The sequence below is a fragment of the Atractosteus spatula genome, chromosome 18 (genome assembly GCF_055471065.1).
Source record: "Atractosteus spatula isolate fAtrSpa1 chromosome 18, fAtrSpa1.hap1, whole genome shotgun sequence".
In the NCBI taxonomy this organism is placed as follows: Eukaryota; Metazoa; Chordata; class Actinopteri; order Semionotiformes; family Lepisosteidae; genus Atractosteus; species Atractosteus spatula.
In genome coordinates this window covers 18,230,521-18,250,723 of record NC_142723.1, presented here as the reverse complement: position 1 = coordinate 18,250,723, position 20,203 = coordinate 18,230,521, and the positions used below count along the sequence as shown (strand labels likewise).

Below are 20,203 nucleotides of genomic sequence, written 5' to 3'. Positions count from 1 at the left end.
GTTCCCTGTCCAAAATCACTAACACAGGCCACCTTCAGAGGTGGAATTTCTCTTTTATGATTAGAAATAGTAAGGTGTTAAATTATTAGGTTTTTATATAACCGAAAAAGATAACCTTATAGTTATTAAATTAAAACAAAATTCAGCTTAATCTTTTTTTGACAATGCATTTTTTGGAACTGCATTGTAATAAATCCTTCAGGCCTTACATTTTATAAAATATTTTTTTAAGAATTAATAGCCTGCTTAGACGTTAGTGGGCTCTAGACTCGGATTTTAACATTCTTATCAGTAAGTTTTGTTTCCGTTTCAGTAGTGGCGAGTGCCTAAGCTGAATCCATACGTATTCTGCCACTAGAACTTTTGGGTTTTTAACTTTTTTCTCCTTTTAGCTTAAGAAACAAATACAAAACGGTTGGCAAACTATGGATTTTATTTTGTAAAGATCCAATAAATGTACATAAGCTTTCGCATTACTTAAACCGCTCAAATCAATGTTTAACAAAGCAAACCTTTATTTAAATATAAACACAAAAGTTCTCATTCATCTGCATGGACTCAAGAAAAGAAAACTTTGACAATCAAGGGGAAGAACTGTGATTTTTACAGCAGATAAAGATATTTGCAGGCCACTGTGCAGCATGAAGGGTTAATATAAGGCTCATCCCTAATAAAGGTACTCCTAACATTTAGCTGTGCAAAGTTCTTCAATTAACCTTTATTTCACTGATGCTGTAAATTCAAATCAGTTATCTTTTCACAGGATGGTGCTCATCATGCTAGATGGAGATATTTTAACCTATCCATCCAACTGCTTTCCTCATCCAGGGTTGCAGGGGAGCCACAGCCTATCCTGGCAAGCTACAGGTGCAAGGCAGTCTCATATTTGACCACGAGAGGAGCCTGGAGCACCCACGCCAACACGTGGAGAACATGCAAACTCCACACAGACAGAACCCCAGGTCTGGAACTGAACCCGGGGCCCCGGCGCTGCGAGGCAGCGATGCCCACCACTGTGCCACCACGCAGCCCCAGACATTTTATAAAACTGAAAAAAGAAGAAACAAATTCCACCACATAATTATTAAATAACTATCAGGACATGCTGCATTAACCAGACATTTGCTGCAGTGTAATATTATTTATCCATCTACATCTCTCAAAACAACTTTCATCCAAGATTGCACAGGAGCACAAAAGAAGAGTTATTTGAGGGAAAGGGGTTACATTGGTAATTATTTGGTTTGTCGCTAAAAGTTCACCACACTGCATAAAGTTTTTTAGTTGTATTTAATATCTATGCTCATTGGCCCATTAAAACGAATTAAGAATGACAATTCATTTGCAATAAATTCATTTTAGACTTTTACATAAAAAAAATGTAATTTCAAAAACAAATGGCTTTTTCTTAGCGTTGTCTTGCCGGATTGATTAAAAGAAATCTGGAGGTTACTGAAACCACATAATCAAGCAGTTGTGCTCTTCATACACCGTCTTTAAATAAACAACATTTTATTAATAAATCATATTAGACTCATTTTGGTAACACTTTAAATCTTGCACAATTAAAATATATTGCAAAAATTGAGACTGAAATGGCTCTATTGAATGCAATTTCTTAGTTTGCATCTAGAAATCAACAATACCTAGATATATAATCTGATTTAGATTAGCTTTAACACTTGGATGACTTCAAGGCACTATGCAGTTACCATAATCTAAGGTCTAATGTACAGAAAATATAGCTCCTGTGATCTCTGGTACCATTTTTGTTTTCAAACTCTAACAGCAATCCTCTCCGAATTAAAGCAAAGGCTTACTCAAGCAACACATGGTCCTGAAAATACTGACCATTTTTACATTCAATTGAAAATGAATTGTTAAACCATCAGACAGGTGTTTTAGTGCAATTAAAAATTCTCAGAAAAGAAAGTGAATGTCAAAATAGGAACCTAAATGGTGCTATTGAATGGAAAACGTAACACTTTAAATCATTTTGATTAATGTATCTATTTTTACCACATAAACAGACCTGCTGCCCTATGATACCATGTGCTATCCCCTGAGACTCTAAGGATAGAATTTTTTTTAAAATATTCCCACTGCTAAATACTAGTGCTTACGGTTTCATTTTCTGTATGATAAGATACATTTGCTAAGTAAACAATCCTTACACTTGTCAGCCTTTTTAAAATAAAAAGCCATAATCAGGAAAATCAAAAAAAGTAGCAGCAAAAGATCCAGTGTCATGAACAGACGAGAGCAGACATCCCACGTGGGTCTTAATGTTTTAGATCCAGCTGATTGTAAACTCTTGGCCAAGATTGAGAACAAGGTTAGTCACAGTTAAAACCTGTAAAACAGATAGAAAGAATAACAATCAAATACATTTTCATGTTCAGATCATCAATAAAAAGCCGTTATTTCTCTGTACAGTTCTTATAACACAAAAGGGTAGATAATTATTTCAGAAGTATCTATAAAACAATTTTGTACCTAGACATCTGTGTCCAGCTACATTGTAATAATGAAGTTATTCCAGAAAAAAAAACACTCCGAGGAAAAAAGGGCACTAAAGATGAATCTGCGTTTATAAAAACAGGCATAAGCAAAAAGACTCATTGATTTGCAAGAGTAAGAATAGTTCAAGATAATATTTTGCACCTGGTTGGTTTTGTAGGTGAATGGAGTTTCTTTTGAATTCACAGTAACATTTGACGGCATCTGTTTGACTCCAAAAAACGACACAGTTTCCACCGTAATGTAGGTCGCCTCTATATTCTCATGGAGCACTATGGAAGTGAACATATTCTAGGAAGACAAAGACAAAAACCTTTGAATAACAAAGATTATTTCAACTCAATAGAACAAAAGGGCAGAGCTTTAGCCTCTACAATGCAAAACATTTTTCATTTTACTTGAAGAGATACGATTTCCAGAAGACATGCCAAGTTTGTGCTAAGAATGATGCAAGTTCTGGAAATATACAGCAGTGAGTAAGCCAGGATTAAAAGAAAATCGCTTTGCCAGACAAGAAAACCACAAAGCACACATGGAAAAAATATGCAAATATACAGCTTTTGCAGTGAGTAAGACATGGACATAAGTAATTAGTCATAATGAACTGCTCTTCTGGTCAGAGAAACAAAAGTTTTCTCTGTGCATGTACAAATCCATCAGAATACTGACATTATGTATTTCGTAGTTGGAAGTGCTTTTAAATGTTTAATAGCATGTATTTGAAACTGTATTTCTGAAACCCCAAACATCTGGACAGCCAAGATGCTTTGACAGACCTAAAGAATGTGCATCTTGATGAAAGTGTAATGCCTACAGTGTATTTTCAGAACAAGAGGAGACAAACCAAGACCACACCTTTTTTGGTTGGTTTTGCCCAACCAAAGTAGTTACACAATGCGTTTTTTTTTTAATGAAATCAGCAAAGTGCCTAACCAGTGTCCCAAATATAAGCAACAAACCACAATGCAAAGGTCTGCATTTTCTTCACAAAGTTAGCTTTTTACCCAGCAGCCATTCAAAGGTAATGCTGAATAGAATGTCTTAGCAGAAAAAGCCCAAGGTATCATATCGCTTGCTGAAATACGTTTTCACTCCAGGTCTGTACTTTGGATTCAAGAAGACATTTCACTGCCTTAACTGTGATCATACAATTAGCTACAATTAAAGAACCTGGAAAGTAAGTCTCTGTTTCTGCTGGGATCCAAGTTCTTTAGTTATACAATAGATGACTCCTGCATGGCATTTTAAATTAAAGCCTTTCGTTTAGAGCTACAATTCTCTGTCTTGCGAGTTAGAAATTTGTGAAAGGATATTTAATTCTATTTAATAGCACATTCCAAACCTAACTGTTTAAAGTCTATGGTATTGTTAACTGAAATAACTAATTCCCATCCCATCGATGACAACAAATCTAGCTCAGAAATTACAAATTGATTACATGTTAAATGTAGATAACCTACACTGTTTCTTTCAAATTATGGGATGGTACTAATTTCTCTGCTTGTAAAAGGCTGGAGTTGAAGAGGCACTAGGGGATTTGGGATTGTACATAATCCAATGGGTTATACTGATCAGCAGAGAAAAAGGTGTTTTATTACTTAAAGGAAAATGGAGAAAGCTTAATGAAGCCAATTGCAGCAGACACATGTATCATGTCTCCTGAGCACACTTAACATTTCTCTACTCTTTTCTCTCATGCTGAGGTAACACTCAAGGATGTTTGGGGTTCCACAAAACAATCAGTACTTTACTTTTTAAAAGCAAACTGAAAAGTTCAGTCACAGAAAGTCGTCCACTATTCTCATTCTCGGTTGAGCTGTACTAATTGAACTGGGTCTTGGGGACTCACTTGCGACGAGAAGAGTGAATTGAGGACTGCTGTGGTGTCCGTTAATCACAGTAAATTAAAAGGAATGTGTATTTCCCATCATTGTAATTTGCAATATATACATGAAACTGATTAAATAATACTGAATATTCTGATGCATATGAAAAACACATTGTATATACATACAAATGTTCACCTCTGCAAAATATACAACAAATTTCCATAAGGTCAAATTGCTTAAGCTTATACATGAATGCAAAATAAGTAACAGTGTAAAAGGCCTGCTGAGAGAACCTGTCATCTCACCTCATGCAGCAGCATGTTTTAGAATAAACAGCTCGTTTTATATTAAAAAAAAACTAGCGCTATAGAATGTTTAGGAAAGCCCGTTTCAAAAACGAGACCTTTACCTCAGCACGTCTTTTGCTCACAACAAAAGCCTTCTGTTGTCTCCTTACCTGTGAGGCATTGAAGACGATGTAGGCATACTGGTCCATTTCGTAGGTGTCGATGCTTTCTCCATCATCCCAGAACAGGTCTCCTTCGGCTGTGCTGTCATCCGACAGAGCTACAACCAGGTGGAGAGGGTTGCCAGTGCTGATCCATAATGTGGTATTGGGGGTCTGGGGGACAGAAAATCCCAAACGTTACCTAGCATAGTAGAGCTTTACATCTTCGATTCCACTGTAAATAATATTTGGTTAAGTGTAAAAAGTGTTATGGGTGGTTAAAAGTTATGCATGAGTGAAAATTTCAAGTGAAGATGTTATGTAACTGCTTCAGTCCATTATCTCCTGAGTACAGAATATGCAAAATATCTAAGCTGTTTCTCAAGCAAATGAGTTCAGAAACGTGAACTGCCCTGAAAAACACTATAGCAAAAGAACTATTCATATACATAAATGTCAACAGCACAGAGTGAAGAGCAGGAACTTATTGTTACGTACGTATCACTTCAAGCCGTTTACTGTAAGACTTTAAGTCAATAAAACCTGATCCTTCCAGATTCGTACAGAACCTTAAATGATGTCATTGCAGTTAAAAAGTGCTGAATTGTTTCTCTGTGGAGATGCTGGCACTCCACCCCTCACTGCTGTCCAGATGCCTAACTGTGTTGCGAATCCAGATGGGCACACCTGAGTGGGTATCACAGAGCCCTCCCGGACGTGAAGGTTTATTTTGTCCAACGGGGCCTGTAGCTTCACCTCTTCCCCAGCGCTTCTTAATGAGTCACCCTGTGACAGCAAATCCTGTTATTTTACTCACTGTCACTTCCACCAATTTATTTCTAACTGAAAATAACGAAAATACTTCATTTTAATTTAGAACTTAGACCAAATAAAAAAGGATTCAGATATTCTCAATTTAGGAAATTCTCCGCTATATAATGAGGCAGCTGTCATCTTGGTAAAAACACGCCTTTCTGTTGCATTCCAAAATATGCATCTATCAAGAAATAAAAATATCTGTCCCTTTAGAAGGCAACTGGAGTGCAGTTCGTCATTTACAACACCAGAGTGCAGCATCGCATTGCTCTTAGACATCTAGAATACATATTTTAAAGACATGAAAAGGGGATTTTACTTCTCTAAAATATTCTTCTGATAACATATATTGAAACTTGCTTTTAATGACGACACCTACAGTATGCTGGACTTCCTACGATTTCTTACCGTGTAGTAATCATACCACAGCCCTTTGGGAAAATATCCAACAACGTAATCAACTCCAGGATCTAACACGGGGGTCACAAGGAGGCTTCGTCCCCACAGGAATTGTCTGTCAATGGCATAGGTCTTCACATCATCAGGAAACCTGAAATTGAACGACTCTTCTTTATCTCTGCATCAACAAGCAAAGACACTACCTTCGGCAACAACCAATTTGTACCCTGAATGGTTGGATGTTCAGGTCTCTCGGGCAGGGGCTTCACGTCAGTGGGGAAAGAAGGGGGTCACCTACTAAGTGTAAAGAACTTGGGGATCCTCAAGGTTAAAAGCTGCTGTGTAAATGAAAGGAACTGTAATTGCTACAACACAAAGGAAACAAACCAAGTTGAGCATCTCTCTTTAGCATGGCATCATGATTGACTACACCGCTTTCAACCTCTTTTAGACTGCTGCCAATTTATTCAGTTAAAAACAAATCAGAATACTATACCTTCTACCATTACAGTATATGCAAGTGTTAAATAAAACGGACAGTTGTCTATAGCTTTCAGATCAAATAAGGCACAGCCGCACCTTCCTAATACCGATGTCTTCATTGGCCCCTGAATTCTGTGGTAAGTGATGGCATGTTGATGTTCTCAGATACTAGCTCCTTCAAATTATTGGTTAATCTACATTCATTTGCTAAAGGGATAGCAGCTGTAGTAGTAATGAAGGTCGGAACAATGTAATATATTACAAAGTTATAATTAACTCCTGTCCTAGTTGCACTTGGCATTAATGAATCCCCATCATAACAAAATACTATTCTATAAATCCTACCGTGAAATTTAACTGTATTATCTTGATACAAACCGCAAGATGTTGACTTACTACATACTAACTAGCTGAAGACACATCGGAAAAGTAATAATGAAATTAGAAAAGATAATGGAAATGGAATTCGTGATGGAAAAACCTGTTTCCAACTATATCACACAACACAGCATTGTTTCCTTCAAATAACACCCTCCATGCATGTACTAAAAAAGGAAATGCTTATGTTTTGAATAATGAACGCACCGAGTGGTATTTTCTTTTCTAAACCAAGGAAAGAGGGAAACCGCGATGATTCATCAGTAAGCACTCACTCGAACAGAAGAGCGCGCGCCACCGTCCGGCCCTCGACGTGGGCATGATGAAACAGGGTGTAGAGGAAGGGGAACAGGCTGTAGCGGAGCAGCAGAGCCTCCTTCATTGCGGTCCGGGCCAGGGGACTGAAGGCCGCTGGATCCTGCGGCTGTGGAAATTGGAAAAAAAAAAACAACCTTCAGATTTCAAGGAGAAATTGTCCAGCCTGTCCCGAAAAATGCGTTTCTGAGCAGCAGAAAAACCGAGGCTCAGTCCCGTTGGGCGAAAGTGGCTGCGCAGGTACCTGCTGGTCGATGGAGTTGTGGTTGCGGGAGAAGGGGTAGAACGCCCCTAGCTGCATCCAGCGAACACACAGCTCTTCTGTCGTACTGCCGCTGAACCCACAGATGTCCGCACCAACCAGGGGGATGCCCAGAAGATTAAAATTCAGGATGCCTGCCCCCGAGGGAAACGGGGAAAAAAAAAAAGAGTTAAAATGATCCTCCTCTGAACGAAATGGAAAGAAAACACCCGAATATGGAAAACCTCAAGACTTTACTGGTCGCTTTCACATTCTGGAGACGAACACGAACGCGTTGGTAGCGGATATTCGGGCCCCAGGGAAAGCACCGCCGCAGTGTCCACCGTACCTGGGATGGACATGGACAGGTCCTTCCACTTGCTCCCGTTGTCCCCCAGCCAGTGTCCGGAATAGCGCCCCTGGCTGGGGAACGTGGAGCGCGAGATCACAAAGGGGCGCTTCCCCACGATCTTCCTCAAGGCGCTGAGAAAAAACGGGAAATTCGCCGTCACCTCCGGTGTCACTTCTCAGAATCACGGCAGCGTGCCTTTTGAAATCACCCCACACGACAGACCGCAAAACACAACGCCTTCGGAAGGCAAGCATTACGCCCCCAAACCAGCTTCGCAAATCCTACAGGTGATAGCAGTTACTACCTCCTATCCGTTATTCGTTTTCTAACAATCAACATGCCAAAATAGAGAGTTTTCATAATAAGACACGATTCAAGTCAGATACTCGCCTGGCAGAAGCCATAGCCTCCATCAAACCGTATAAGCTGTGCAAGTTATAATGGACTGACAACTTCTGAACGGCAGAGGCACAGACCGTCTTTGCCCGGAGTGTACCTCCAAGAATCCCTGAAAATCAAAGAAAGAAAAGTTTCCCTTTTTAAAATATGTCCTGTGGTAAGGAACTCCATAATCACCTTTTATTCAGCAGGATGTTGTGGCATGTCTTTTCATGCTGTGCTCCTTTCAAAAAGTCTTCAATTGAATCCCATTACAATAGGTCATAACAGCAGGACAGCCGCACAATTATTAACCATTAAAGGATCAAAAAGCCACAAGGCACACAAACCATGTAGATTCAAACACTCTTCATTTTAAGGTCTTGCATAAACACACATTTAAAAGGCTCTTCAAGCTCTTAAGGAAGATCGCTTCTGTTATATCTTTTCATATCCTTAGGTCTGACGCTTCCTAAAATCCCAATTTTGCACACTTCTTACCAGGGGTGTAAGGTGGGTTTTCCAAATCATTAGAGGGGCAGCCGTTAAGTGACCCATCAAAGAAGTTTGATGGCTCATTCATATCCTGCCGTGGAAAAGGGAAAAAAATTATTCTGTTGCTCCATTGTCAGATACACTGGGAAAGGCTTAGGCAGTAACTTACAATCCAAAGCCCATCGAAAGGGACTTGGGTGTAGAACTTCTGGAGATTTTCGTACCACCACTGGTGTGTATCTGGGTTCGAGAAGTCAGGGAAAGCTGTGAGCCCTGGCCAAACCTAACCAAAGCAAAGTGAGAAAAGGAAACGGGTCATAATGATGGAAACCAACGTTTTGACACATCTTGGCTGCTTTGATAAACTCTGCATCATCTGAAAAAGGAAGTAATTTGTTATATTTATGCACCAGCTTTAAGAATTTGTGAATTCCCTAACACTGTGAGCCTCGCATGGAGAGATCTTTTTTCAAAAGAGACCTTATGTCTTTAATTACGCTGAATAATCCAGCGGCAAGCGCAGCACACATCCTTGTCAAGAATTAATTTACTGCACTCGGAAACACACTCCTGAGACGATGGAAGTTACGCAGCATTTACAATGGAAATAATGGGCCCCGACTTTTTTTTTCCAACCTTCTTTAATATGAAGTCTTTCCACGCTTAGAAAAGAGGAAATAATTAGTCAGCTGAGTCTTCTGTTTTCTACCTAAAAAAAGAGTTACTCACATAAAGAAGTGAAGATCAGAATTAAGAACTGAGGAAGCATTCTGTACTCAAAATTTAGATTGAAGTATGAGACATCAGGTCAGAAGTTTCATTTTTAATAACTATTTAAATCCTTCTCGATTTTTTTAACCTCTCAGACATGCCTTTCGTACAGTGCAACAGAAAATCTGTTTTCAGTTACATATTAACTTTAAAAATGTATAAATGAGGTTTACTTTGGAACCTTACTGACCAAAAAGATGGATTATACTGTATACCTCTTAAATAGCTTGCATGAAAACTAACTGGAGTATACCACACCTTCCCAATTAACGTGTTCCCATCCGAGTCATTGATAAAGACTCCCCGCCTCAGTCCTTCATCGTAAGGCCAGTAGGATTCTGGGGGCTGGGTGCTACTGATACCAGGGTCCTGCAAAATGGATTTCATGGAGAAGGGTGAGAAAATGTAATGAAGTTCTAGCAAATGGTGATATCACACAAAAAGCCATCTCAGCATTTGAAAACATTTATTTCATGCTTAGCTTCTGTGCTTCACAATTAGTTTATTAGTTATTGATTGAGGAAGAAGAAAGGTGCCCAATCTCCAAAGGCGTCTACAATTCCCACAAATAAAAAACATAAGTTTTCTAGACACGATAAACAGGGAATAAAACACCTCTACATATAAAAGAGATTGGTTTTTTTCTTGTAAATGAAAAGAGGAAATACCAGGATCATGACATAGTGTTGCCCTTTTTTATGCAGGTCCTTCACCATTTCTGGGAGAGTGGAAAATCGCTCAGGGTCAAAGGTGAAATCCCGCGAACCATTCATGTAATCAATGTCATTCCACTGTACATCCTGAAACACGCCAATGCAAAAGAGTGTGATGTAAAGCAATGTGGAAAAAATCACTTTTTGGCAATTGTAAATACAGATAATCTCATAGATCAATATGAGCTTGTAGAAGTAAATCTAATGTTGAAGATTAAAAAAACATTTCAACTTTGTCAGATGTGTACAACAGGTTGAAAAGCCAAAGGGTTGCTTTTCATCTTTTTTTTTTTACTTCTCAGTGTGGAATGAATCTGTTACGTGTTCCTCTGTGATTTGCACCCCAACACAGCTCCAAACTTTAAAATATCCATATAAGAGATAAAGAAATAAAAGTTTACAAGGGACAATGCAGTCCTTGGACATCAAATATAGATTTTTTTAATGTTTAAAGAAAAAAAGCCCATTGGTATAAAAACTCATGTACAGCCATAACTGGAAGACTGACAGAGCAAAAGCCTCCCCCTTAAATACTACAGCACAAGGTTTAGGACATGTTCAAGACACACACAGCCGTGAGGTACCTGGGGTATCCCATAGTTCCTCATTGCTTTGACTACGTCCCAGGTGCCATTGCTCGTCTTGTATCCCCAGCGACAGAGGTGAAAGCCTAACGCCCAGTAGACTGGCATCGCAGGGACCCCTGCAAGGAACGAGAAGGACAACATCGACGTTTGCTTTTGCTCTGGAATGATTTTAAGATTAATCCGCGATCCCTCCATGCATTCTGCACTTACCTACAACTTCCAAGTACTGCTGAACAACAGAGTTGGGATCAGGACCCAAGAAGATATAAATATCCAAGATTCCTCCGATGGTCCGCCAGGTCAGAGCTGGAGCAGGCTGAAGTGCAACATCTGGAAAGACAATTTCCCTCTGCATTTTTAAACAAGTGACAAGTACAGTGGTGTGTGGGCTGGAAACATGCCGATATACTGAACATCAAAGGAAACATTTCTGTTTTGGCATGCGTGCCTTATGAAAAGTATACAGATTTGGAACAGCGATTAGATGTTTTTGCTTTTTTTTTTACTGAGCCATTATAACTCCAGTGACTTTACCTGACTAACCACCTCGTTAGTAAGCGAGTTGATGAGATTATTTAACCTGCTGACTGTGAAGCCTAGAGAAAAGAAGAACAAAGAAAAATACTGTTTCTTGCTTATCAGAATGCCTTCAAGCCATCAGTATGTTGGAGGTAGGATTAAGTCTGCTCACTGTTGCTCATCATCTGTCTAGAGAAGACAGACTCCATCATCATGCTCCACCTTTGCGATTGTTCTTGCAGTGCATCAGAAACACCAGGGCACACATCCCACTCACTGGCACTTCAGCTGTGAGGAGGCAGCTCAACTACTTCTTAATTAACATTTTTATGCATTACTTCAGTCATACAATAAGCAAAGGGGACCGTACAGTCTTGCGCTATGACTCACCCATGGCATTGCTGTTCAAGAGGAAAACTCCATGTGCAGATCCGCCTGGCTCGATGCCCAGGTAGAATGGATGAACTCCATATAAGTTAGTCAGTTCCTTCAGAAGGATATTAGCAAGGAGAGAATAATGCTCAATTAAACTATTTCACAAATTGCAATAACTACAGTGGGGGAGGACAGCTGCAGATACAAAGTACACATCAGATAATATTAAATTATTAATTAATATTAAATTCCTTTCCATTAAAGGAGCTTTTACAACCAGTTTATTACACACAATGAGCTCTATATGCATGGACAGGCATTAAGGTCACAATAAATGCTAAGGTTTGAATAATAATCTGTCATATTATTAAAGTCTCTCAATATACTTTTGTTTTTGCATCTAACTTCATTTAAAAAATTCCCCAGGGGACAATGCGGGTCATGCAGAATGCACAAGATGAACTCTGCTCTCTAATGTTTGGACTGGAAAAGCACATTTTCAAGTCACAGAAATCAGAATGCAGCATAACACAGAAGCATTCTCAATGAATTTTCCATAGTCAAGTATTAAAACACTTCATGGTTCAGAAACGAAGGAAATGATACAAAGTTTTGAGACTAAGAATTATTGCAGAACATGTTCGAATAGGAAGCTGTGTCAGCATGCGTAGGCTGCAGAGGAACAGGCAAAGGTTTATTCCCTGCTGAAAGGAAAAGTATCAACACTTTAAGAAGGCTCCACAGCCGAAACATTATCTCTTTTCTTTCCCTTTCAGCAATAATGGAACAAACCTGTTCCTGTTGTGGAATATGTTTATTAGACATATTACACATATTTAAGCCCTTGCCCTATAAAGTAGCCCATTTAAATCAATTCAGATGTCTGAACTAAAACAAAACCCGTCTCCCTCAGGGAAATGTGAAGGCTTACCATGGGAGGCACGTCCCGAGCCCACAGCGTCAGGGTATTCCACTCGACGCTCTGGAGGAAGCCAGCGCGATGCTCTCCAAGGCCATACACGTACCGCGAGGCCAGAGCCGTGGACATCTGCAGGAACTGCTCCGCGAAGAACAATGGGGCCACCGTTGTGTTTATTCTGCAGGAAGCAGACAGAAATAAGACAGCGCGGCCTTGAACTCATCCTAATCATGCCAAATTACTTTCAACCAGTCAAAGTAAGGCCGGGAAATACTCAACGACTTCAAATATCTTGGGTTCAGAAACGTCAAAATCTGTACATCCAACCTCTCATAAGCACTGCCGTTTAGTCAAGCATACCTATTGTCACAGTAAGAGAAAAGTCAAAACACCCACTGAACAAACAGATACTGCATCTTTGCGTACGCCTTGAGGAAAATTACAAGTTTTTGGCATGATTTAAATGAATTGACTACCCATAAGGGTGAAGCACCTGAGAGGTTGCATGAACAATAAATCACCTGGTTAGTGAAAGGATTGACTGGGCATCACAAATTAGGTGATTTAACCTGTGTCATGTCAAGTCTGGTGAAAATCAAGAAAAATATACTAAGGAAGCATATGCTAATATACTCCACCTTCATGCCATCGATACATTTGAGGCTAGACTATTAAAGGAAAATGTTGGTTGCTGTTTGGGGTGTTCACGGCCAATAATTTCTAACCTTCAGAAGACTGCAGAACAGTCCGTCAAAGAGATCCATATCTGTTTGGATTAATCTACATTAATCAAGACCTAGAGCCAAGTTTGCTCTGCTTCCTGTGGGCTCATCGTAACATCCCAGCAGGACATGTCCTCACTCTGCTCATGTAAAAGTGCACAGAACCCACAGAGCTTGTCCGTGCTCCAGGAGCTACACTTGACAGATGCAGCATCTGCAACCGCACATATACAGTATATAGGTTATATCACTCCTAACAGGAACTAGAAACACTTCTAGACTGCGATTTTATCCTCAGCAGACGGTTTACTGTCAATCAGCACAACAAAATTACTCATGTTGCTGAGAAAAGGTCAGAGCACCTGCTAAAAAGACTGGAATTTCTTGGATAACTTTCTTAATTGCTGTAGGTTCAAATCATTTATGTGTTAGCTTAATGGTCTAAATATTTTTGTCAAGGGTATTTTCTGCTGCTAATGTCAACATCTGCCCAGATGACTTTGATGAATTCATAAAAGTGCACACTAGTAGAGTATATTTGTCAGTCCAAGTTCATGCTGAAATTGAAAGAAAAGAAAAGAAAAACCATACAGCACTGTTCCTGTTGATGTCCTTGTTACTATCAGGCCAAAAGGCGTCCTGGAGAACAGCACTGTATAAGCAGGGTTTGAGGCCTTTCGTGTGGCCAGAGGCACAGAGAGAGGAACTTCAAAGCGAGGACCAGATTTGTCTGTAATCTAGAATAAAAAACATGATGAAAGTTAGTGACTCACCATAGTTTTTTAGTAATAAACATATCATAAATCTTTTTAATCTGACACAAATCTCACATGTAAAAGCTAAAGCATAGAAAAGAGAAAAAAATTATCTTGTACTTGTAGGCTGAGTCACAGTCCCATTTCAATTCCTGGTGAATGATGTTTCTTGATATGAATGACTACAAGAATGCAGTACTTCTGTGCACAGGTTGTGAATAAAGACTGAGTAGCAAAGGGAAGCTATTGAGCTACTTGCTCACCTGTTTCTTCAAAATGAAAATTCAACTGTCGCTTTAATTCTGCAGTATGACACTGCTTTACAGGAAGAGAAACTGGCCTGAAACCAACCTTCAGATATTTCTCAACATGAACTTTCGCAAACCTGGGATAGTTCAGTATTTGAAGTTGTGATATGAATTTATTTTCCATACTTATGACCAATGAGTTGCCACACAACTTATTCCAATATGAAAACACTGAATGAAAAATAATTTTAGAAAAAGCTCTTACTTTTACGTGCAGTCTGGAATCCGTCTCGTACATGACATCGAGCTGGAGGGTCTCAATATCTCGTGGATAATAGGTCTTCTCCTTCTTTGTCAGTTGCCCTATATACCCTAGTGTGGTGTCGTTTAAACTATCCAGAGTGTAAGTGGGGAAACTGGGAGGGTAAAAACACCAAGGAACGCCATTCTTGGCGGGAGGGGGCTCAGCAGAGACCTGTATGAAACAGCAGTTCCTGGCTTCACAGAGCTCCCTCGTCACCACCACGCCCCTTTCTGGGTAGCAATCAAACCGGTGGCTCTCGGGGATCGCCCGGCAAGTATCGGGGTCCGCCTCCCCACTCGCTGCGCCCGCAGCCGGGGAAGGGGATGGGGCCCGAGCAGGAAGCTCACTGCCAGGATACTTCAGCCAGAAAATGGTGCCGACGAGCCACGAGCAGCCCAGAGCAAAGAGAAACGTGCCGAGGCCTACGAAGGCTTTGGACGTGGAGCACACGCCTCTCTTCTGGCTGCCCGGGCTCTCTGGGGGTGTCTCCCCCCTCCTGGCCTCAGCAGGGGCAGGGGCAGTCAAGTACACGTCTTCCGGGGTCAGCAGCTTGTAGGAGACCATTCTGGCGGAGCAGGAACCTGAGAAGCATATTAGTTCGATTTAAAACCTGTTCAGATGTTTCAGTCACATGGGGACAGTGGAGCCAGTCACAGCCATCTTCCTGGTAACTGGTATTGGGTTAAAAGGCCACAACCAGAGCTTTCAATGTTTTCTACTTCAAGGAACCACTTTTTATTTCAAGAAATTCCTCTCAATCAGGGCTCCAGATTCCAAAACTGAAATCACACTTCAGTTTATAATCATTATACCTGACTGTACTGTCGCAATTCCAGCCACTTTGAGCTGGAGCCTAACATGGGGAAGTTCAGGTCACAAGACAAGACACTACTCAGGGAGCAATGCAGAGACGCTGAAGTACAGAGGACAGCACGTCTTTGGCCTGTGGCGTCCTGAAGAAACCCCACATAGACACAGAAAAACAGATGGTGTCCCACTCTGGAATCAAGAGCTGAGAGGTACTGCAGCACAACTATTACATTATACAACTGTTAATGTATAAGCCGAACAAAAAGATGCAACTCAAGTGCTGGGTTTGGACATTTACTAAGCAATGAGACCCATGAAGGAAACGTGAAATGCCAAAACATATAAACTATGAAAACTAAAAATGATTGATAATGACGCTGATTCTGCTTACCCGGTATGATTTTTACGGACTATTTTACTGTCAGGGTGAATCAAACACAATGCCGAGGACAGTTAAAGGCATGCAACGCTCACATTATTGGGGCGACAATAAATGCATCTCTACCTGTGATTCGGTACTTTACAGTCGTCTTTGATAACGGAATGCAACGCAGTTTTCTACTGTTTTGCCGCTACAAACTAAAACGGTTCGCGCTACTCAAACCAACAGCCGCATTACACTGCAGCGAAAGGAATGGATGTGTACATATATAAAGATCAGGACATGTTAAGCATGGGAAGACAGCGCGGTAAGAGTTCGGGTTTATTCAAAACATGGTTTCTTGACAACATTTACTTACCTAGGCACACATATCCTAGCAAAATATTCCAGCCGCAGTTCCACACCGTTATTTAAAACTGACCTTGCTTACATTTGCAACTACAAAAGTCTTGTTTATGCTGCGACAAAAGAGGAAGTCCCATCTGTGACCATAGAAGTAGAAAACAAGAGGCTTACGTCACTGTGGACTCGCCATCTTGGTAGGGGAAGCGAAAAGCATTATGAAGTTCCGGCGAGATTATTTCAGAGGCAATCAACAGGGGTGTTGCTTTGTATCTGCAGTGCCCAGCCCTGGATAGCACACCTGCTGTTTTTTATCTTATCTGGGCTAGGAAGGTACTATTAGATGACCCAATAATAGGAATAATTGGAACTCTTTGTTTTCAGTACTTCACCGTGTAGGAAGTTACCTTTACACCACTGTGTTTCACAAATACCAAACTTTTGTACTATCCCACCTTTCTGTTGAAAAAAAAATGAGATAGCAAAATTACAACAAATTATTAATTCAGTTCACTTTCTTTTGCCATTGGTTGTAATAAGCCAATACAGTAAGCAAGCAAAAACACCTCTTTCTTATCTGTAAAAAATTTAAATATAAAAAAGAAAATTATGTCAAGAAATGACAAAAAACTGAATTGTCACTTATTTGGTAAAATGTTAGATATTAAACAATGCAAAAAAACAGGAACAACAACATGGTATGTGCACTATGACATCAGCATGAGCCAGCATTCCCTGAGCTTGCTGTGTCCTCATGATTCCAGCCCTTACAGACAGGAAGAGAGGAGGAGGAGTCACAGGTCCCGAGAACCCAGAAGGTGTTCTTACTGACTGACTCTTTTCAATCAGTATACAGCAATATAACGCAAATTTTAATTTTTAACACGTGACATCAGATATTATGGCTTACTGTATTATTTTAGAGCAGAATGAAGGAACACAGTCGAGTTTACAAGCAGAGAACTGAAAACAAATGGATATAAAGTCAATAAAAGAAGAATGATCACAATTCAAAAACACAATATTAAAGACTCAGAACACATTCTTCCGTAGTCAATGAAGTCCAATTCTAGGAAGTCGAAATGGATTAATGATCTTAAAAACACTCATATTGAAGAGATTTTACACACACTGCTCAAGGGCTCGAGATTGAAAGATAGATAAGGACAAGTCAAAGCTCCAAGAGCAGATGAAGAAAAACATTACAATTTACATGAGGGAGACAGAAAAGAATACTGTACAGAAGCAAACATTGAACAAAGTATTTTTTCAATACTGCAACAACAACAAAAACTGGAAAAGCAAAACAGTAGTCTATGAGTTAATATAGGATAATTAACTCTAGTTTAAAAAGATAAACTGTAGTAAACATTTAATGTAAACCTGGGTTTCTGTAGTATAAAATGTCAGTAACAAGCCTCGTGCTACAGAATGAGCTCTGTCAGTACTAAATAACTTCATTTTAACTGACGCTGAGGCTCTATATGCACATGAATTAAGAACTGGTTAAGGAAAAGGAAACAAAGCATCACACTATTTCACAAACCAGTTCCTCCACTGGCCCCATTTAGCTAGTCATTAACTACCCTGAGATGATTAAATTCAGTTCTCAGGTATCCATATTAACCTGGCGCAAAGCAAAAGGAGTTTAAGTATTCAGGTAAAGATGGATATATTTCATTTTATTTTTATACTAGCTATAAAATAGAAGTATTGGAATGTGAGATTGAGTTTAAAAGTAGAATTTTCTGCTAGGCTCTAAAAGATTTTTTAAATGTATACATGCCAGATGGCTGCTATAGAGAGAGGGTATTTGTGTAATACTTTCAATTTGCAGTTGTGACTGAATATAACACATTCTCACTATTTGAATATTCTAAGTATAACTAGGGTCCTAATTGCTGCTAGATTTGTGACATGTTTAGTACATTTTTAATATGAATTGGTTATTGGATATACAAATATTAATTTGCTTTGACCAGTGTTATGAAACAGAGCAATCAAAAGCGACATGTTTCTTTCGCATGCAGTAAACTGTATGTAGTCAGAGTCAGTGGAACAGTGGGCTGCTGTGTCCCTCTTGTCAGTGGGGTTTTTCTGTAGTTCACTCAGTGGAATCGCTTAACACTGTGGCACTCAGAAGCCCCTAGGATGCTTATTTGAGTGGCAGAATCAACAAAAAGGGCCAAACACCTCTAAAGGTTTAGGGAGAGGTACGGAAAAGCAAGAAGTCATTTGCTCTGTGTTGTGTTCTTCATGGCCGCTGTTCATTTGTGTGGTTTGCTTCCACCATGTGTGACCAAAAGAGTCCCCGAGACGGCCTGCTCCCACTCGTGCAGACATCATGGCTCAGGCAGCAGGCAGATGTTTCGAAGACGTGGGCTCTGGGGGTGCTGCCCGCTTGCACTGGCACTGCGTTCTGTCATACACAGGATACAGCTCTTCCTCGTTCTTATAGCAACTCCCTGTTTCATCTTGGGGAAAAAAATCAATGTACTCCTAGACACCCCCCAGGGCTTATGAGGGCTACAGTCAATGGAGGTTATCAGAAACTCTCTTCAGGTTTGTTAGACAGTGTTTGTGAAAAGCACAAATGCCTGTCAGCTGATGAACAGAGTTTTCGCGATTGTGACATCCAAATATTCTTCCCTTTAAACTGGATGTAAACGTGTTTTACATAAACAGATATAAGAAGGGTTGAAAACTGTTAAAAGCCCATTAACTGCAAAATAGAGTTTGGGCATTGACCTTCTTTTACCCACCCTCTTTTGACAGTCACAGAGATTTGGGGCTTGAGGTTTATGGGGCATGTGCTGTTTGTTGGTAATCGTAGACTTATGAAATGAATGTTTTATCCAACAACATATGGAGTACGGAGCTATAGCAGATTGCATCAAAACTATGCAAGCCACAGGCTCACACTCGTACCACCACATGCCCCAGGCTGCTGTGAGTCTGGACAATGAAAGACATTTAGGGCAGCAGAATGGTTGCAGGAATGATGGAGATTTTTTTTGTAGAATAAGTAAACATCTGCAAAATTACAACTAGAAATCTACAAATTCTAGCAGCTTCTAACAGACTTCAATAATCTCCTCTCCCCTATTCTTCTTTAAGGCTTCTTAGAACCTTCTGACCTCTGACCTGTGCACATCTGCCTGTTCTGGTTTGTTTGCTGGTGGTGGCTTGTTTGCTGCTAATAGTTGATCAAATTAATCAACTTTATTATTCAATTCGACATGATAAAATGTCCTTTATGGATCAAGGGGTTCGACATTTTGCATAACGGCAAATATTCTGAAACATCTTCAGTGCTCCTGTGTATTTCTGGGTTTTTTTCTTGTAAGATATATAATGATATAGATATATTAATTATTGAGACACACTGCCTTTAACATGTGGGTGTTCATTCACATGGAGTTACTCCAGCAACCTTATAACTTACAGTGCCAAGAATTTTATTTAGAATACCTAAATTGTAAACGAAGTAAATTAATTTCTTGAAGTTCCCTGAATGTGAGGCATCTGTTTCTTCTGTCACTGCTGTATTCCTCACCTGCTGGTGACTATCGCTCTACAGACAAGGTCCTGCTGGCTATATAGACTCTAAGAATAGACTCCATTAAAACACGGAACTGAGGGCAAAACAGGACACAAGTCTGGCCCAATCAGTGGTCTGCACTGGCCACTTCTAGCTTGACAAACACTGATAAAATGGGGAGATAGGGACCTAAGGGAAAGGAAATGTTAAAGAAAAGCAGGGCACTCACAAAACAAGCTTCATTTGGTGGCATATCTATTTGTACCTTGTTCCATTATTTCAGGATTCATTTCTCTCGTCTTTGCCCTTTTGAGCAAGCCAGTCCTCTTCAGCACAACTTACTGGATCACCGTGACTCACTGACACAGCTGTAGGCAGCAATCCAGTTCAATAAAGTCACTTCCTGAAGCGGCTTCACTTGTTTCCCCCCATTTCACATCTTAAATTGATGTGATGACTTTAAACGGTCAATCTGTTCAAGCACGAAAATCAAATATAACATCGTTTATAAATGGTTTATAAATGGATCCATTTCAAACGTCTCCAAAACAACACGTGGAA

At 39.9% G+C, this 20,203-nt stretch overlaps 1 protein-coding gene across 1 annotated transcript; it reads right to left on the bottom strand.

Annotated features, from left to right (window-relative positions):
- Positions 1-415: 415 nt before the first annotated feature.
- On the bottom strand, positions 416-16,251 carry gaa2 (alpha glucosidase 2). Its single transcript, XM_088936547.1, has 20 exons — positions 16,118-16,251; positions 14,529-15,148; positions 13,852-13,997; positions 12,551-12,716; positions 11,635-11,731; positions 10,936-11,055; positions 10,723-10,841; positions 10,094-10,225; positions 9,684-9,794; positions 8,824-8,937; positions 8,661-8,745; positions 8,172-8,289; positions 7,779-7,912; positions 7,433-7,584; positions 7,149-7,297; positions 6,022-6,163; positions 5,485-5,583; positions 4,807-4,971; positions 2,665-2,811; positions 416-2,353 (listed from the first exon to the last, which is right to left on the bottom strand). The coding sequence occupies exons 2-20, from the start codon at positions 15,129-15,131 to the stop codon at positions 2,291-2,293; spliced, it is 2,862 nt and encodes a 953-aa protein (XP_088792673.1). The 5' UTR covers positions 15,132-15,148; positions 16,118-16,251; the 3' UTR covers positions 416-2,290.
- Between the last annotated feature and the right edge of the window lie 3,952 nt (positions 16,252-20,203).

Excerpts from the sequence above, each read along its gene's own strand:
- gaa2 (XM_088936547.1), bottom strand. The coding sequence starts at position 15,131 with ATGGTCTCCTACAAGCTGCTGACCCCGGAAGACGTGTACTTGACTGCC. Across the intron at positions 10,842-10,935 it reads GCAGTACTTGGAAGTTGTAG|GGGTCCCTGCGATGCCAGTC; the intron begins GTAAGTGCAGAA and ends CGTTCCTTGCAG. Across the intron at positions 4,972-5,484 it reads GCTCTGTGATACCCACTCAG|ACCCCCAATACCACATTATG; the intron begins GTGTGCCCATCT and ends TCTGTCCCCCAG.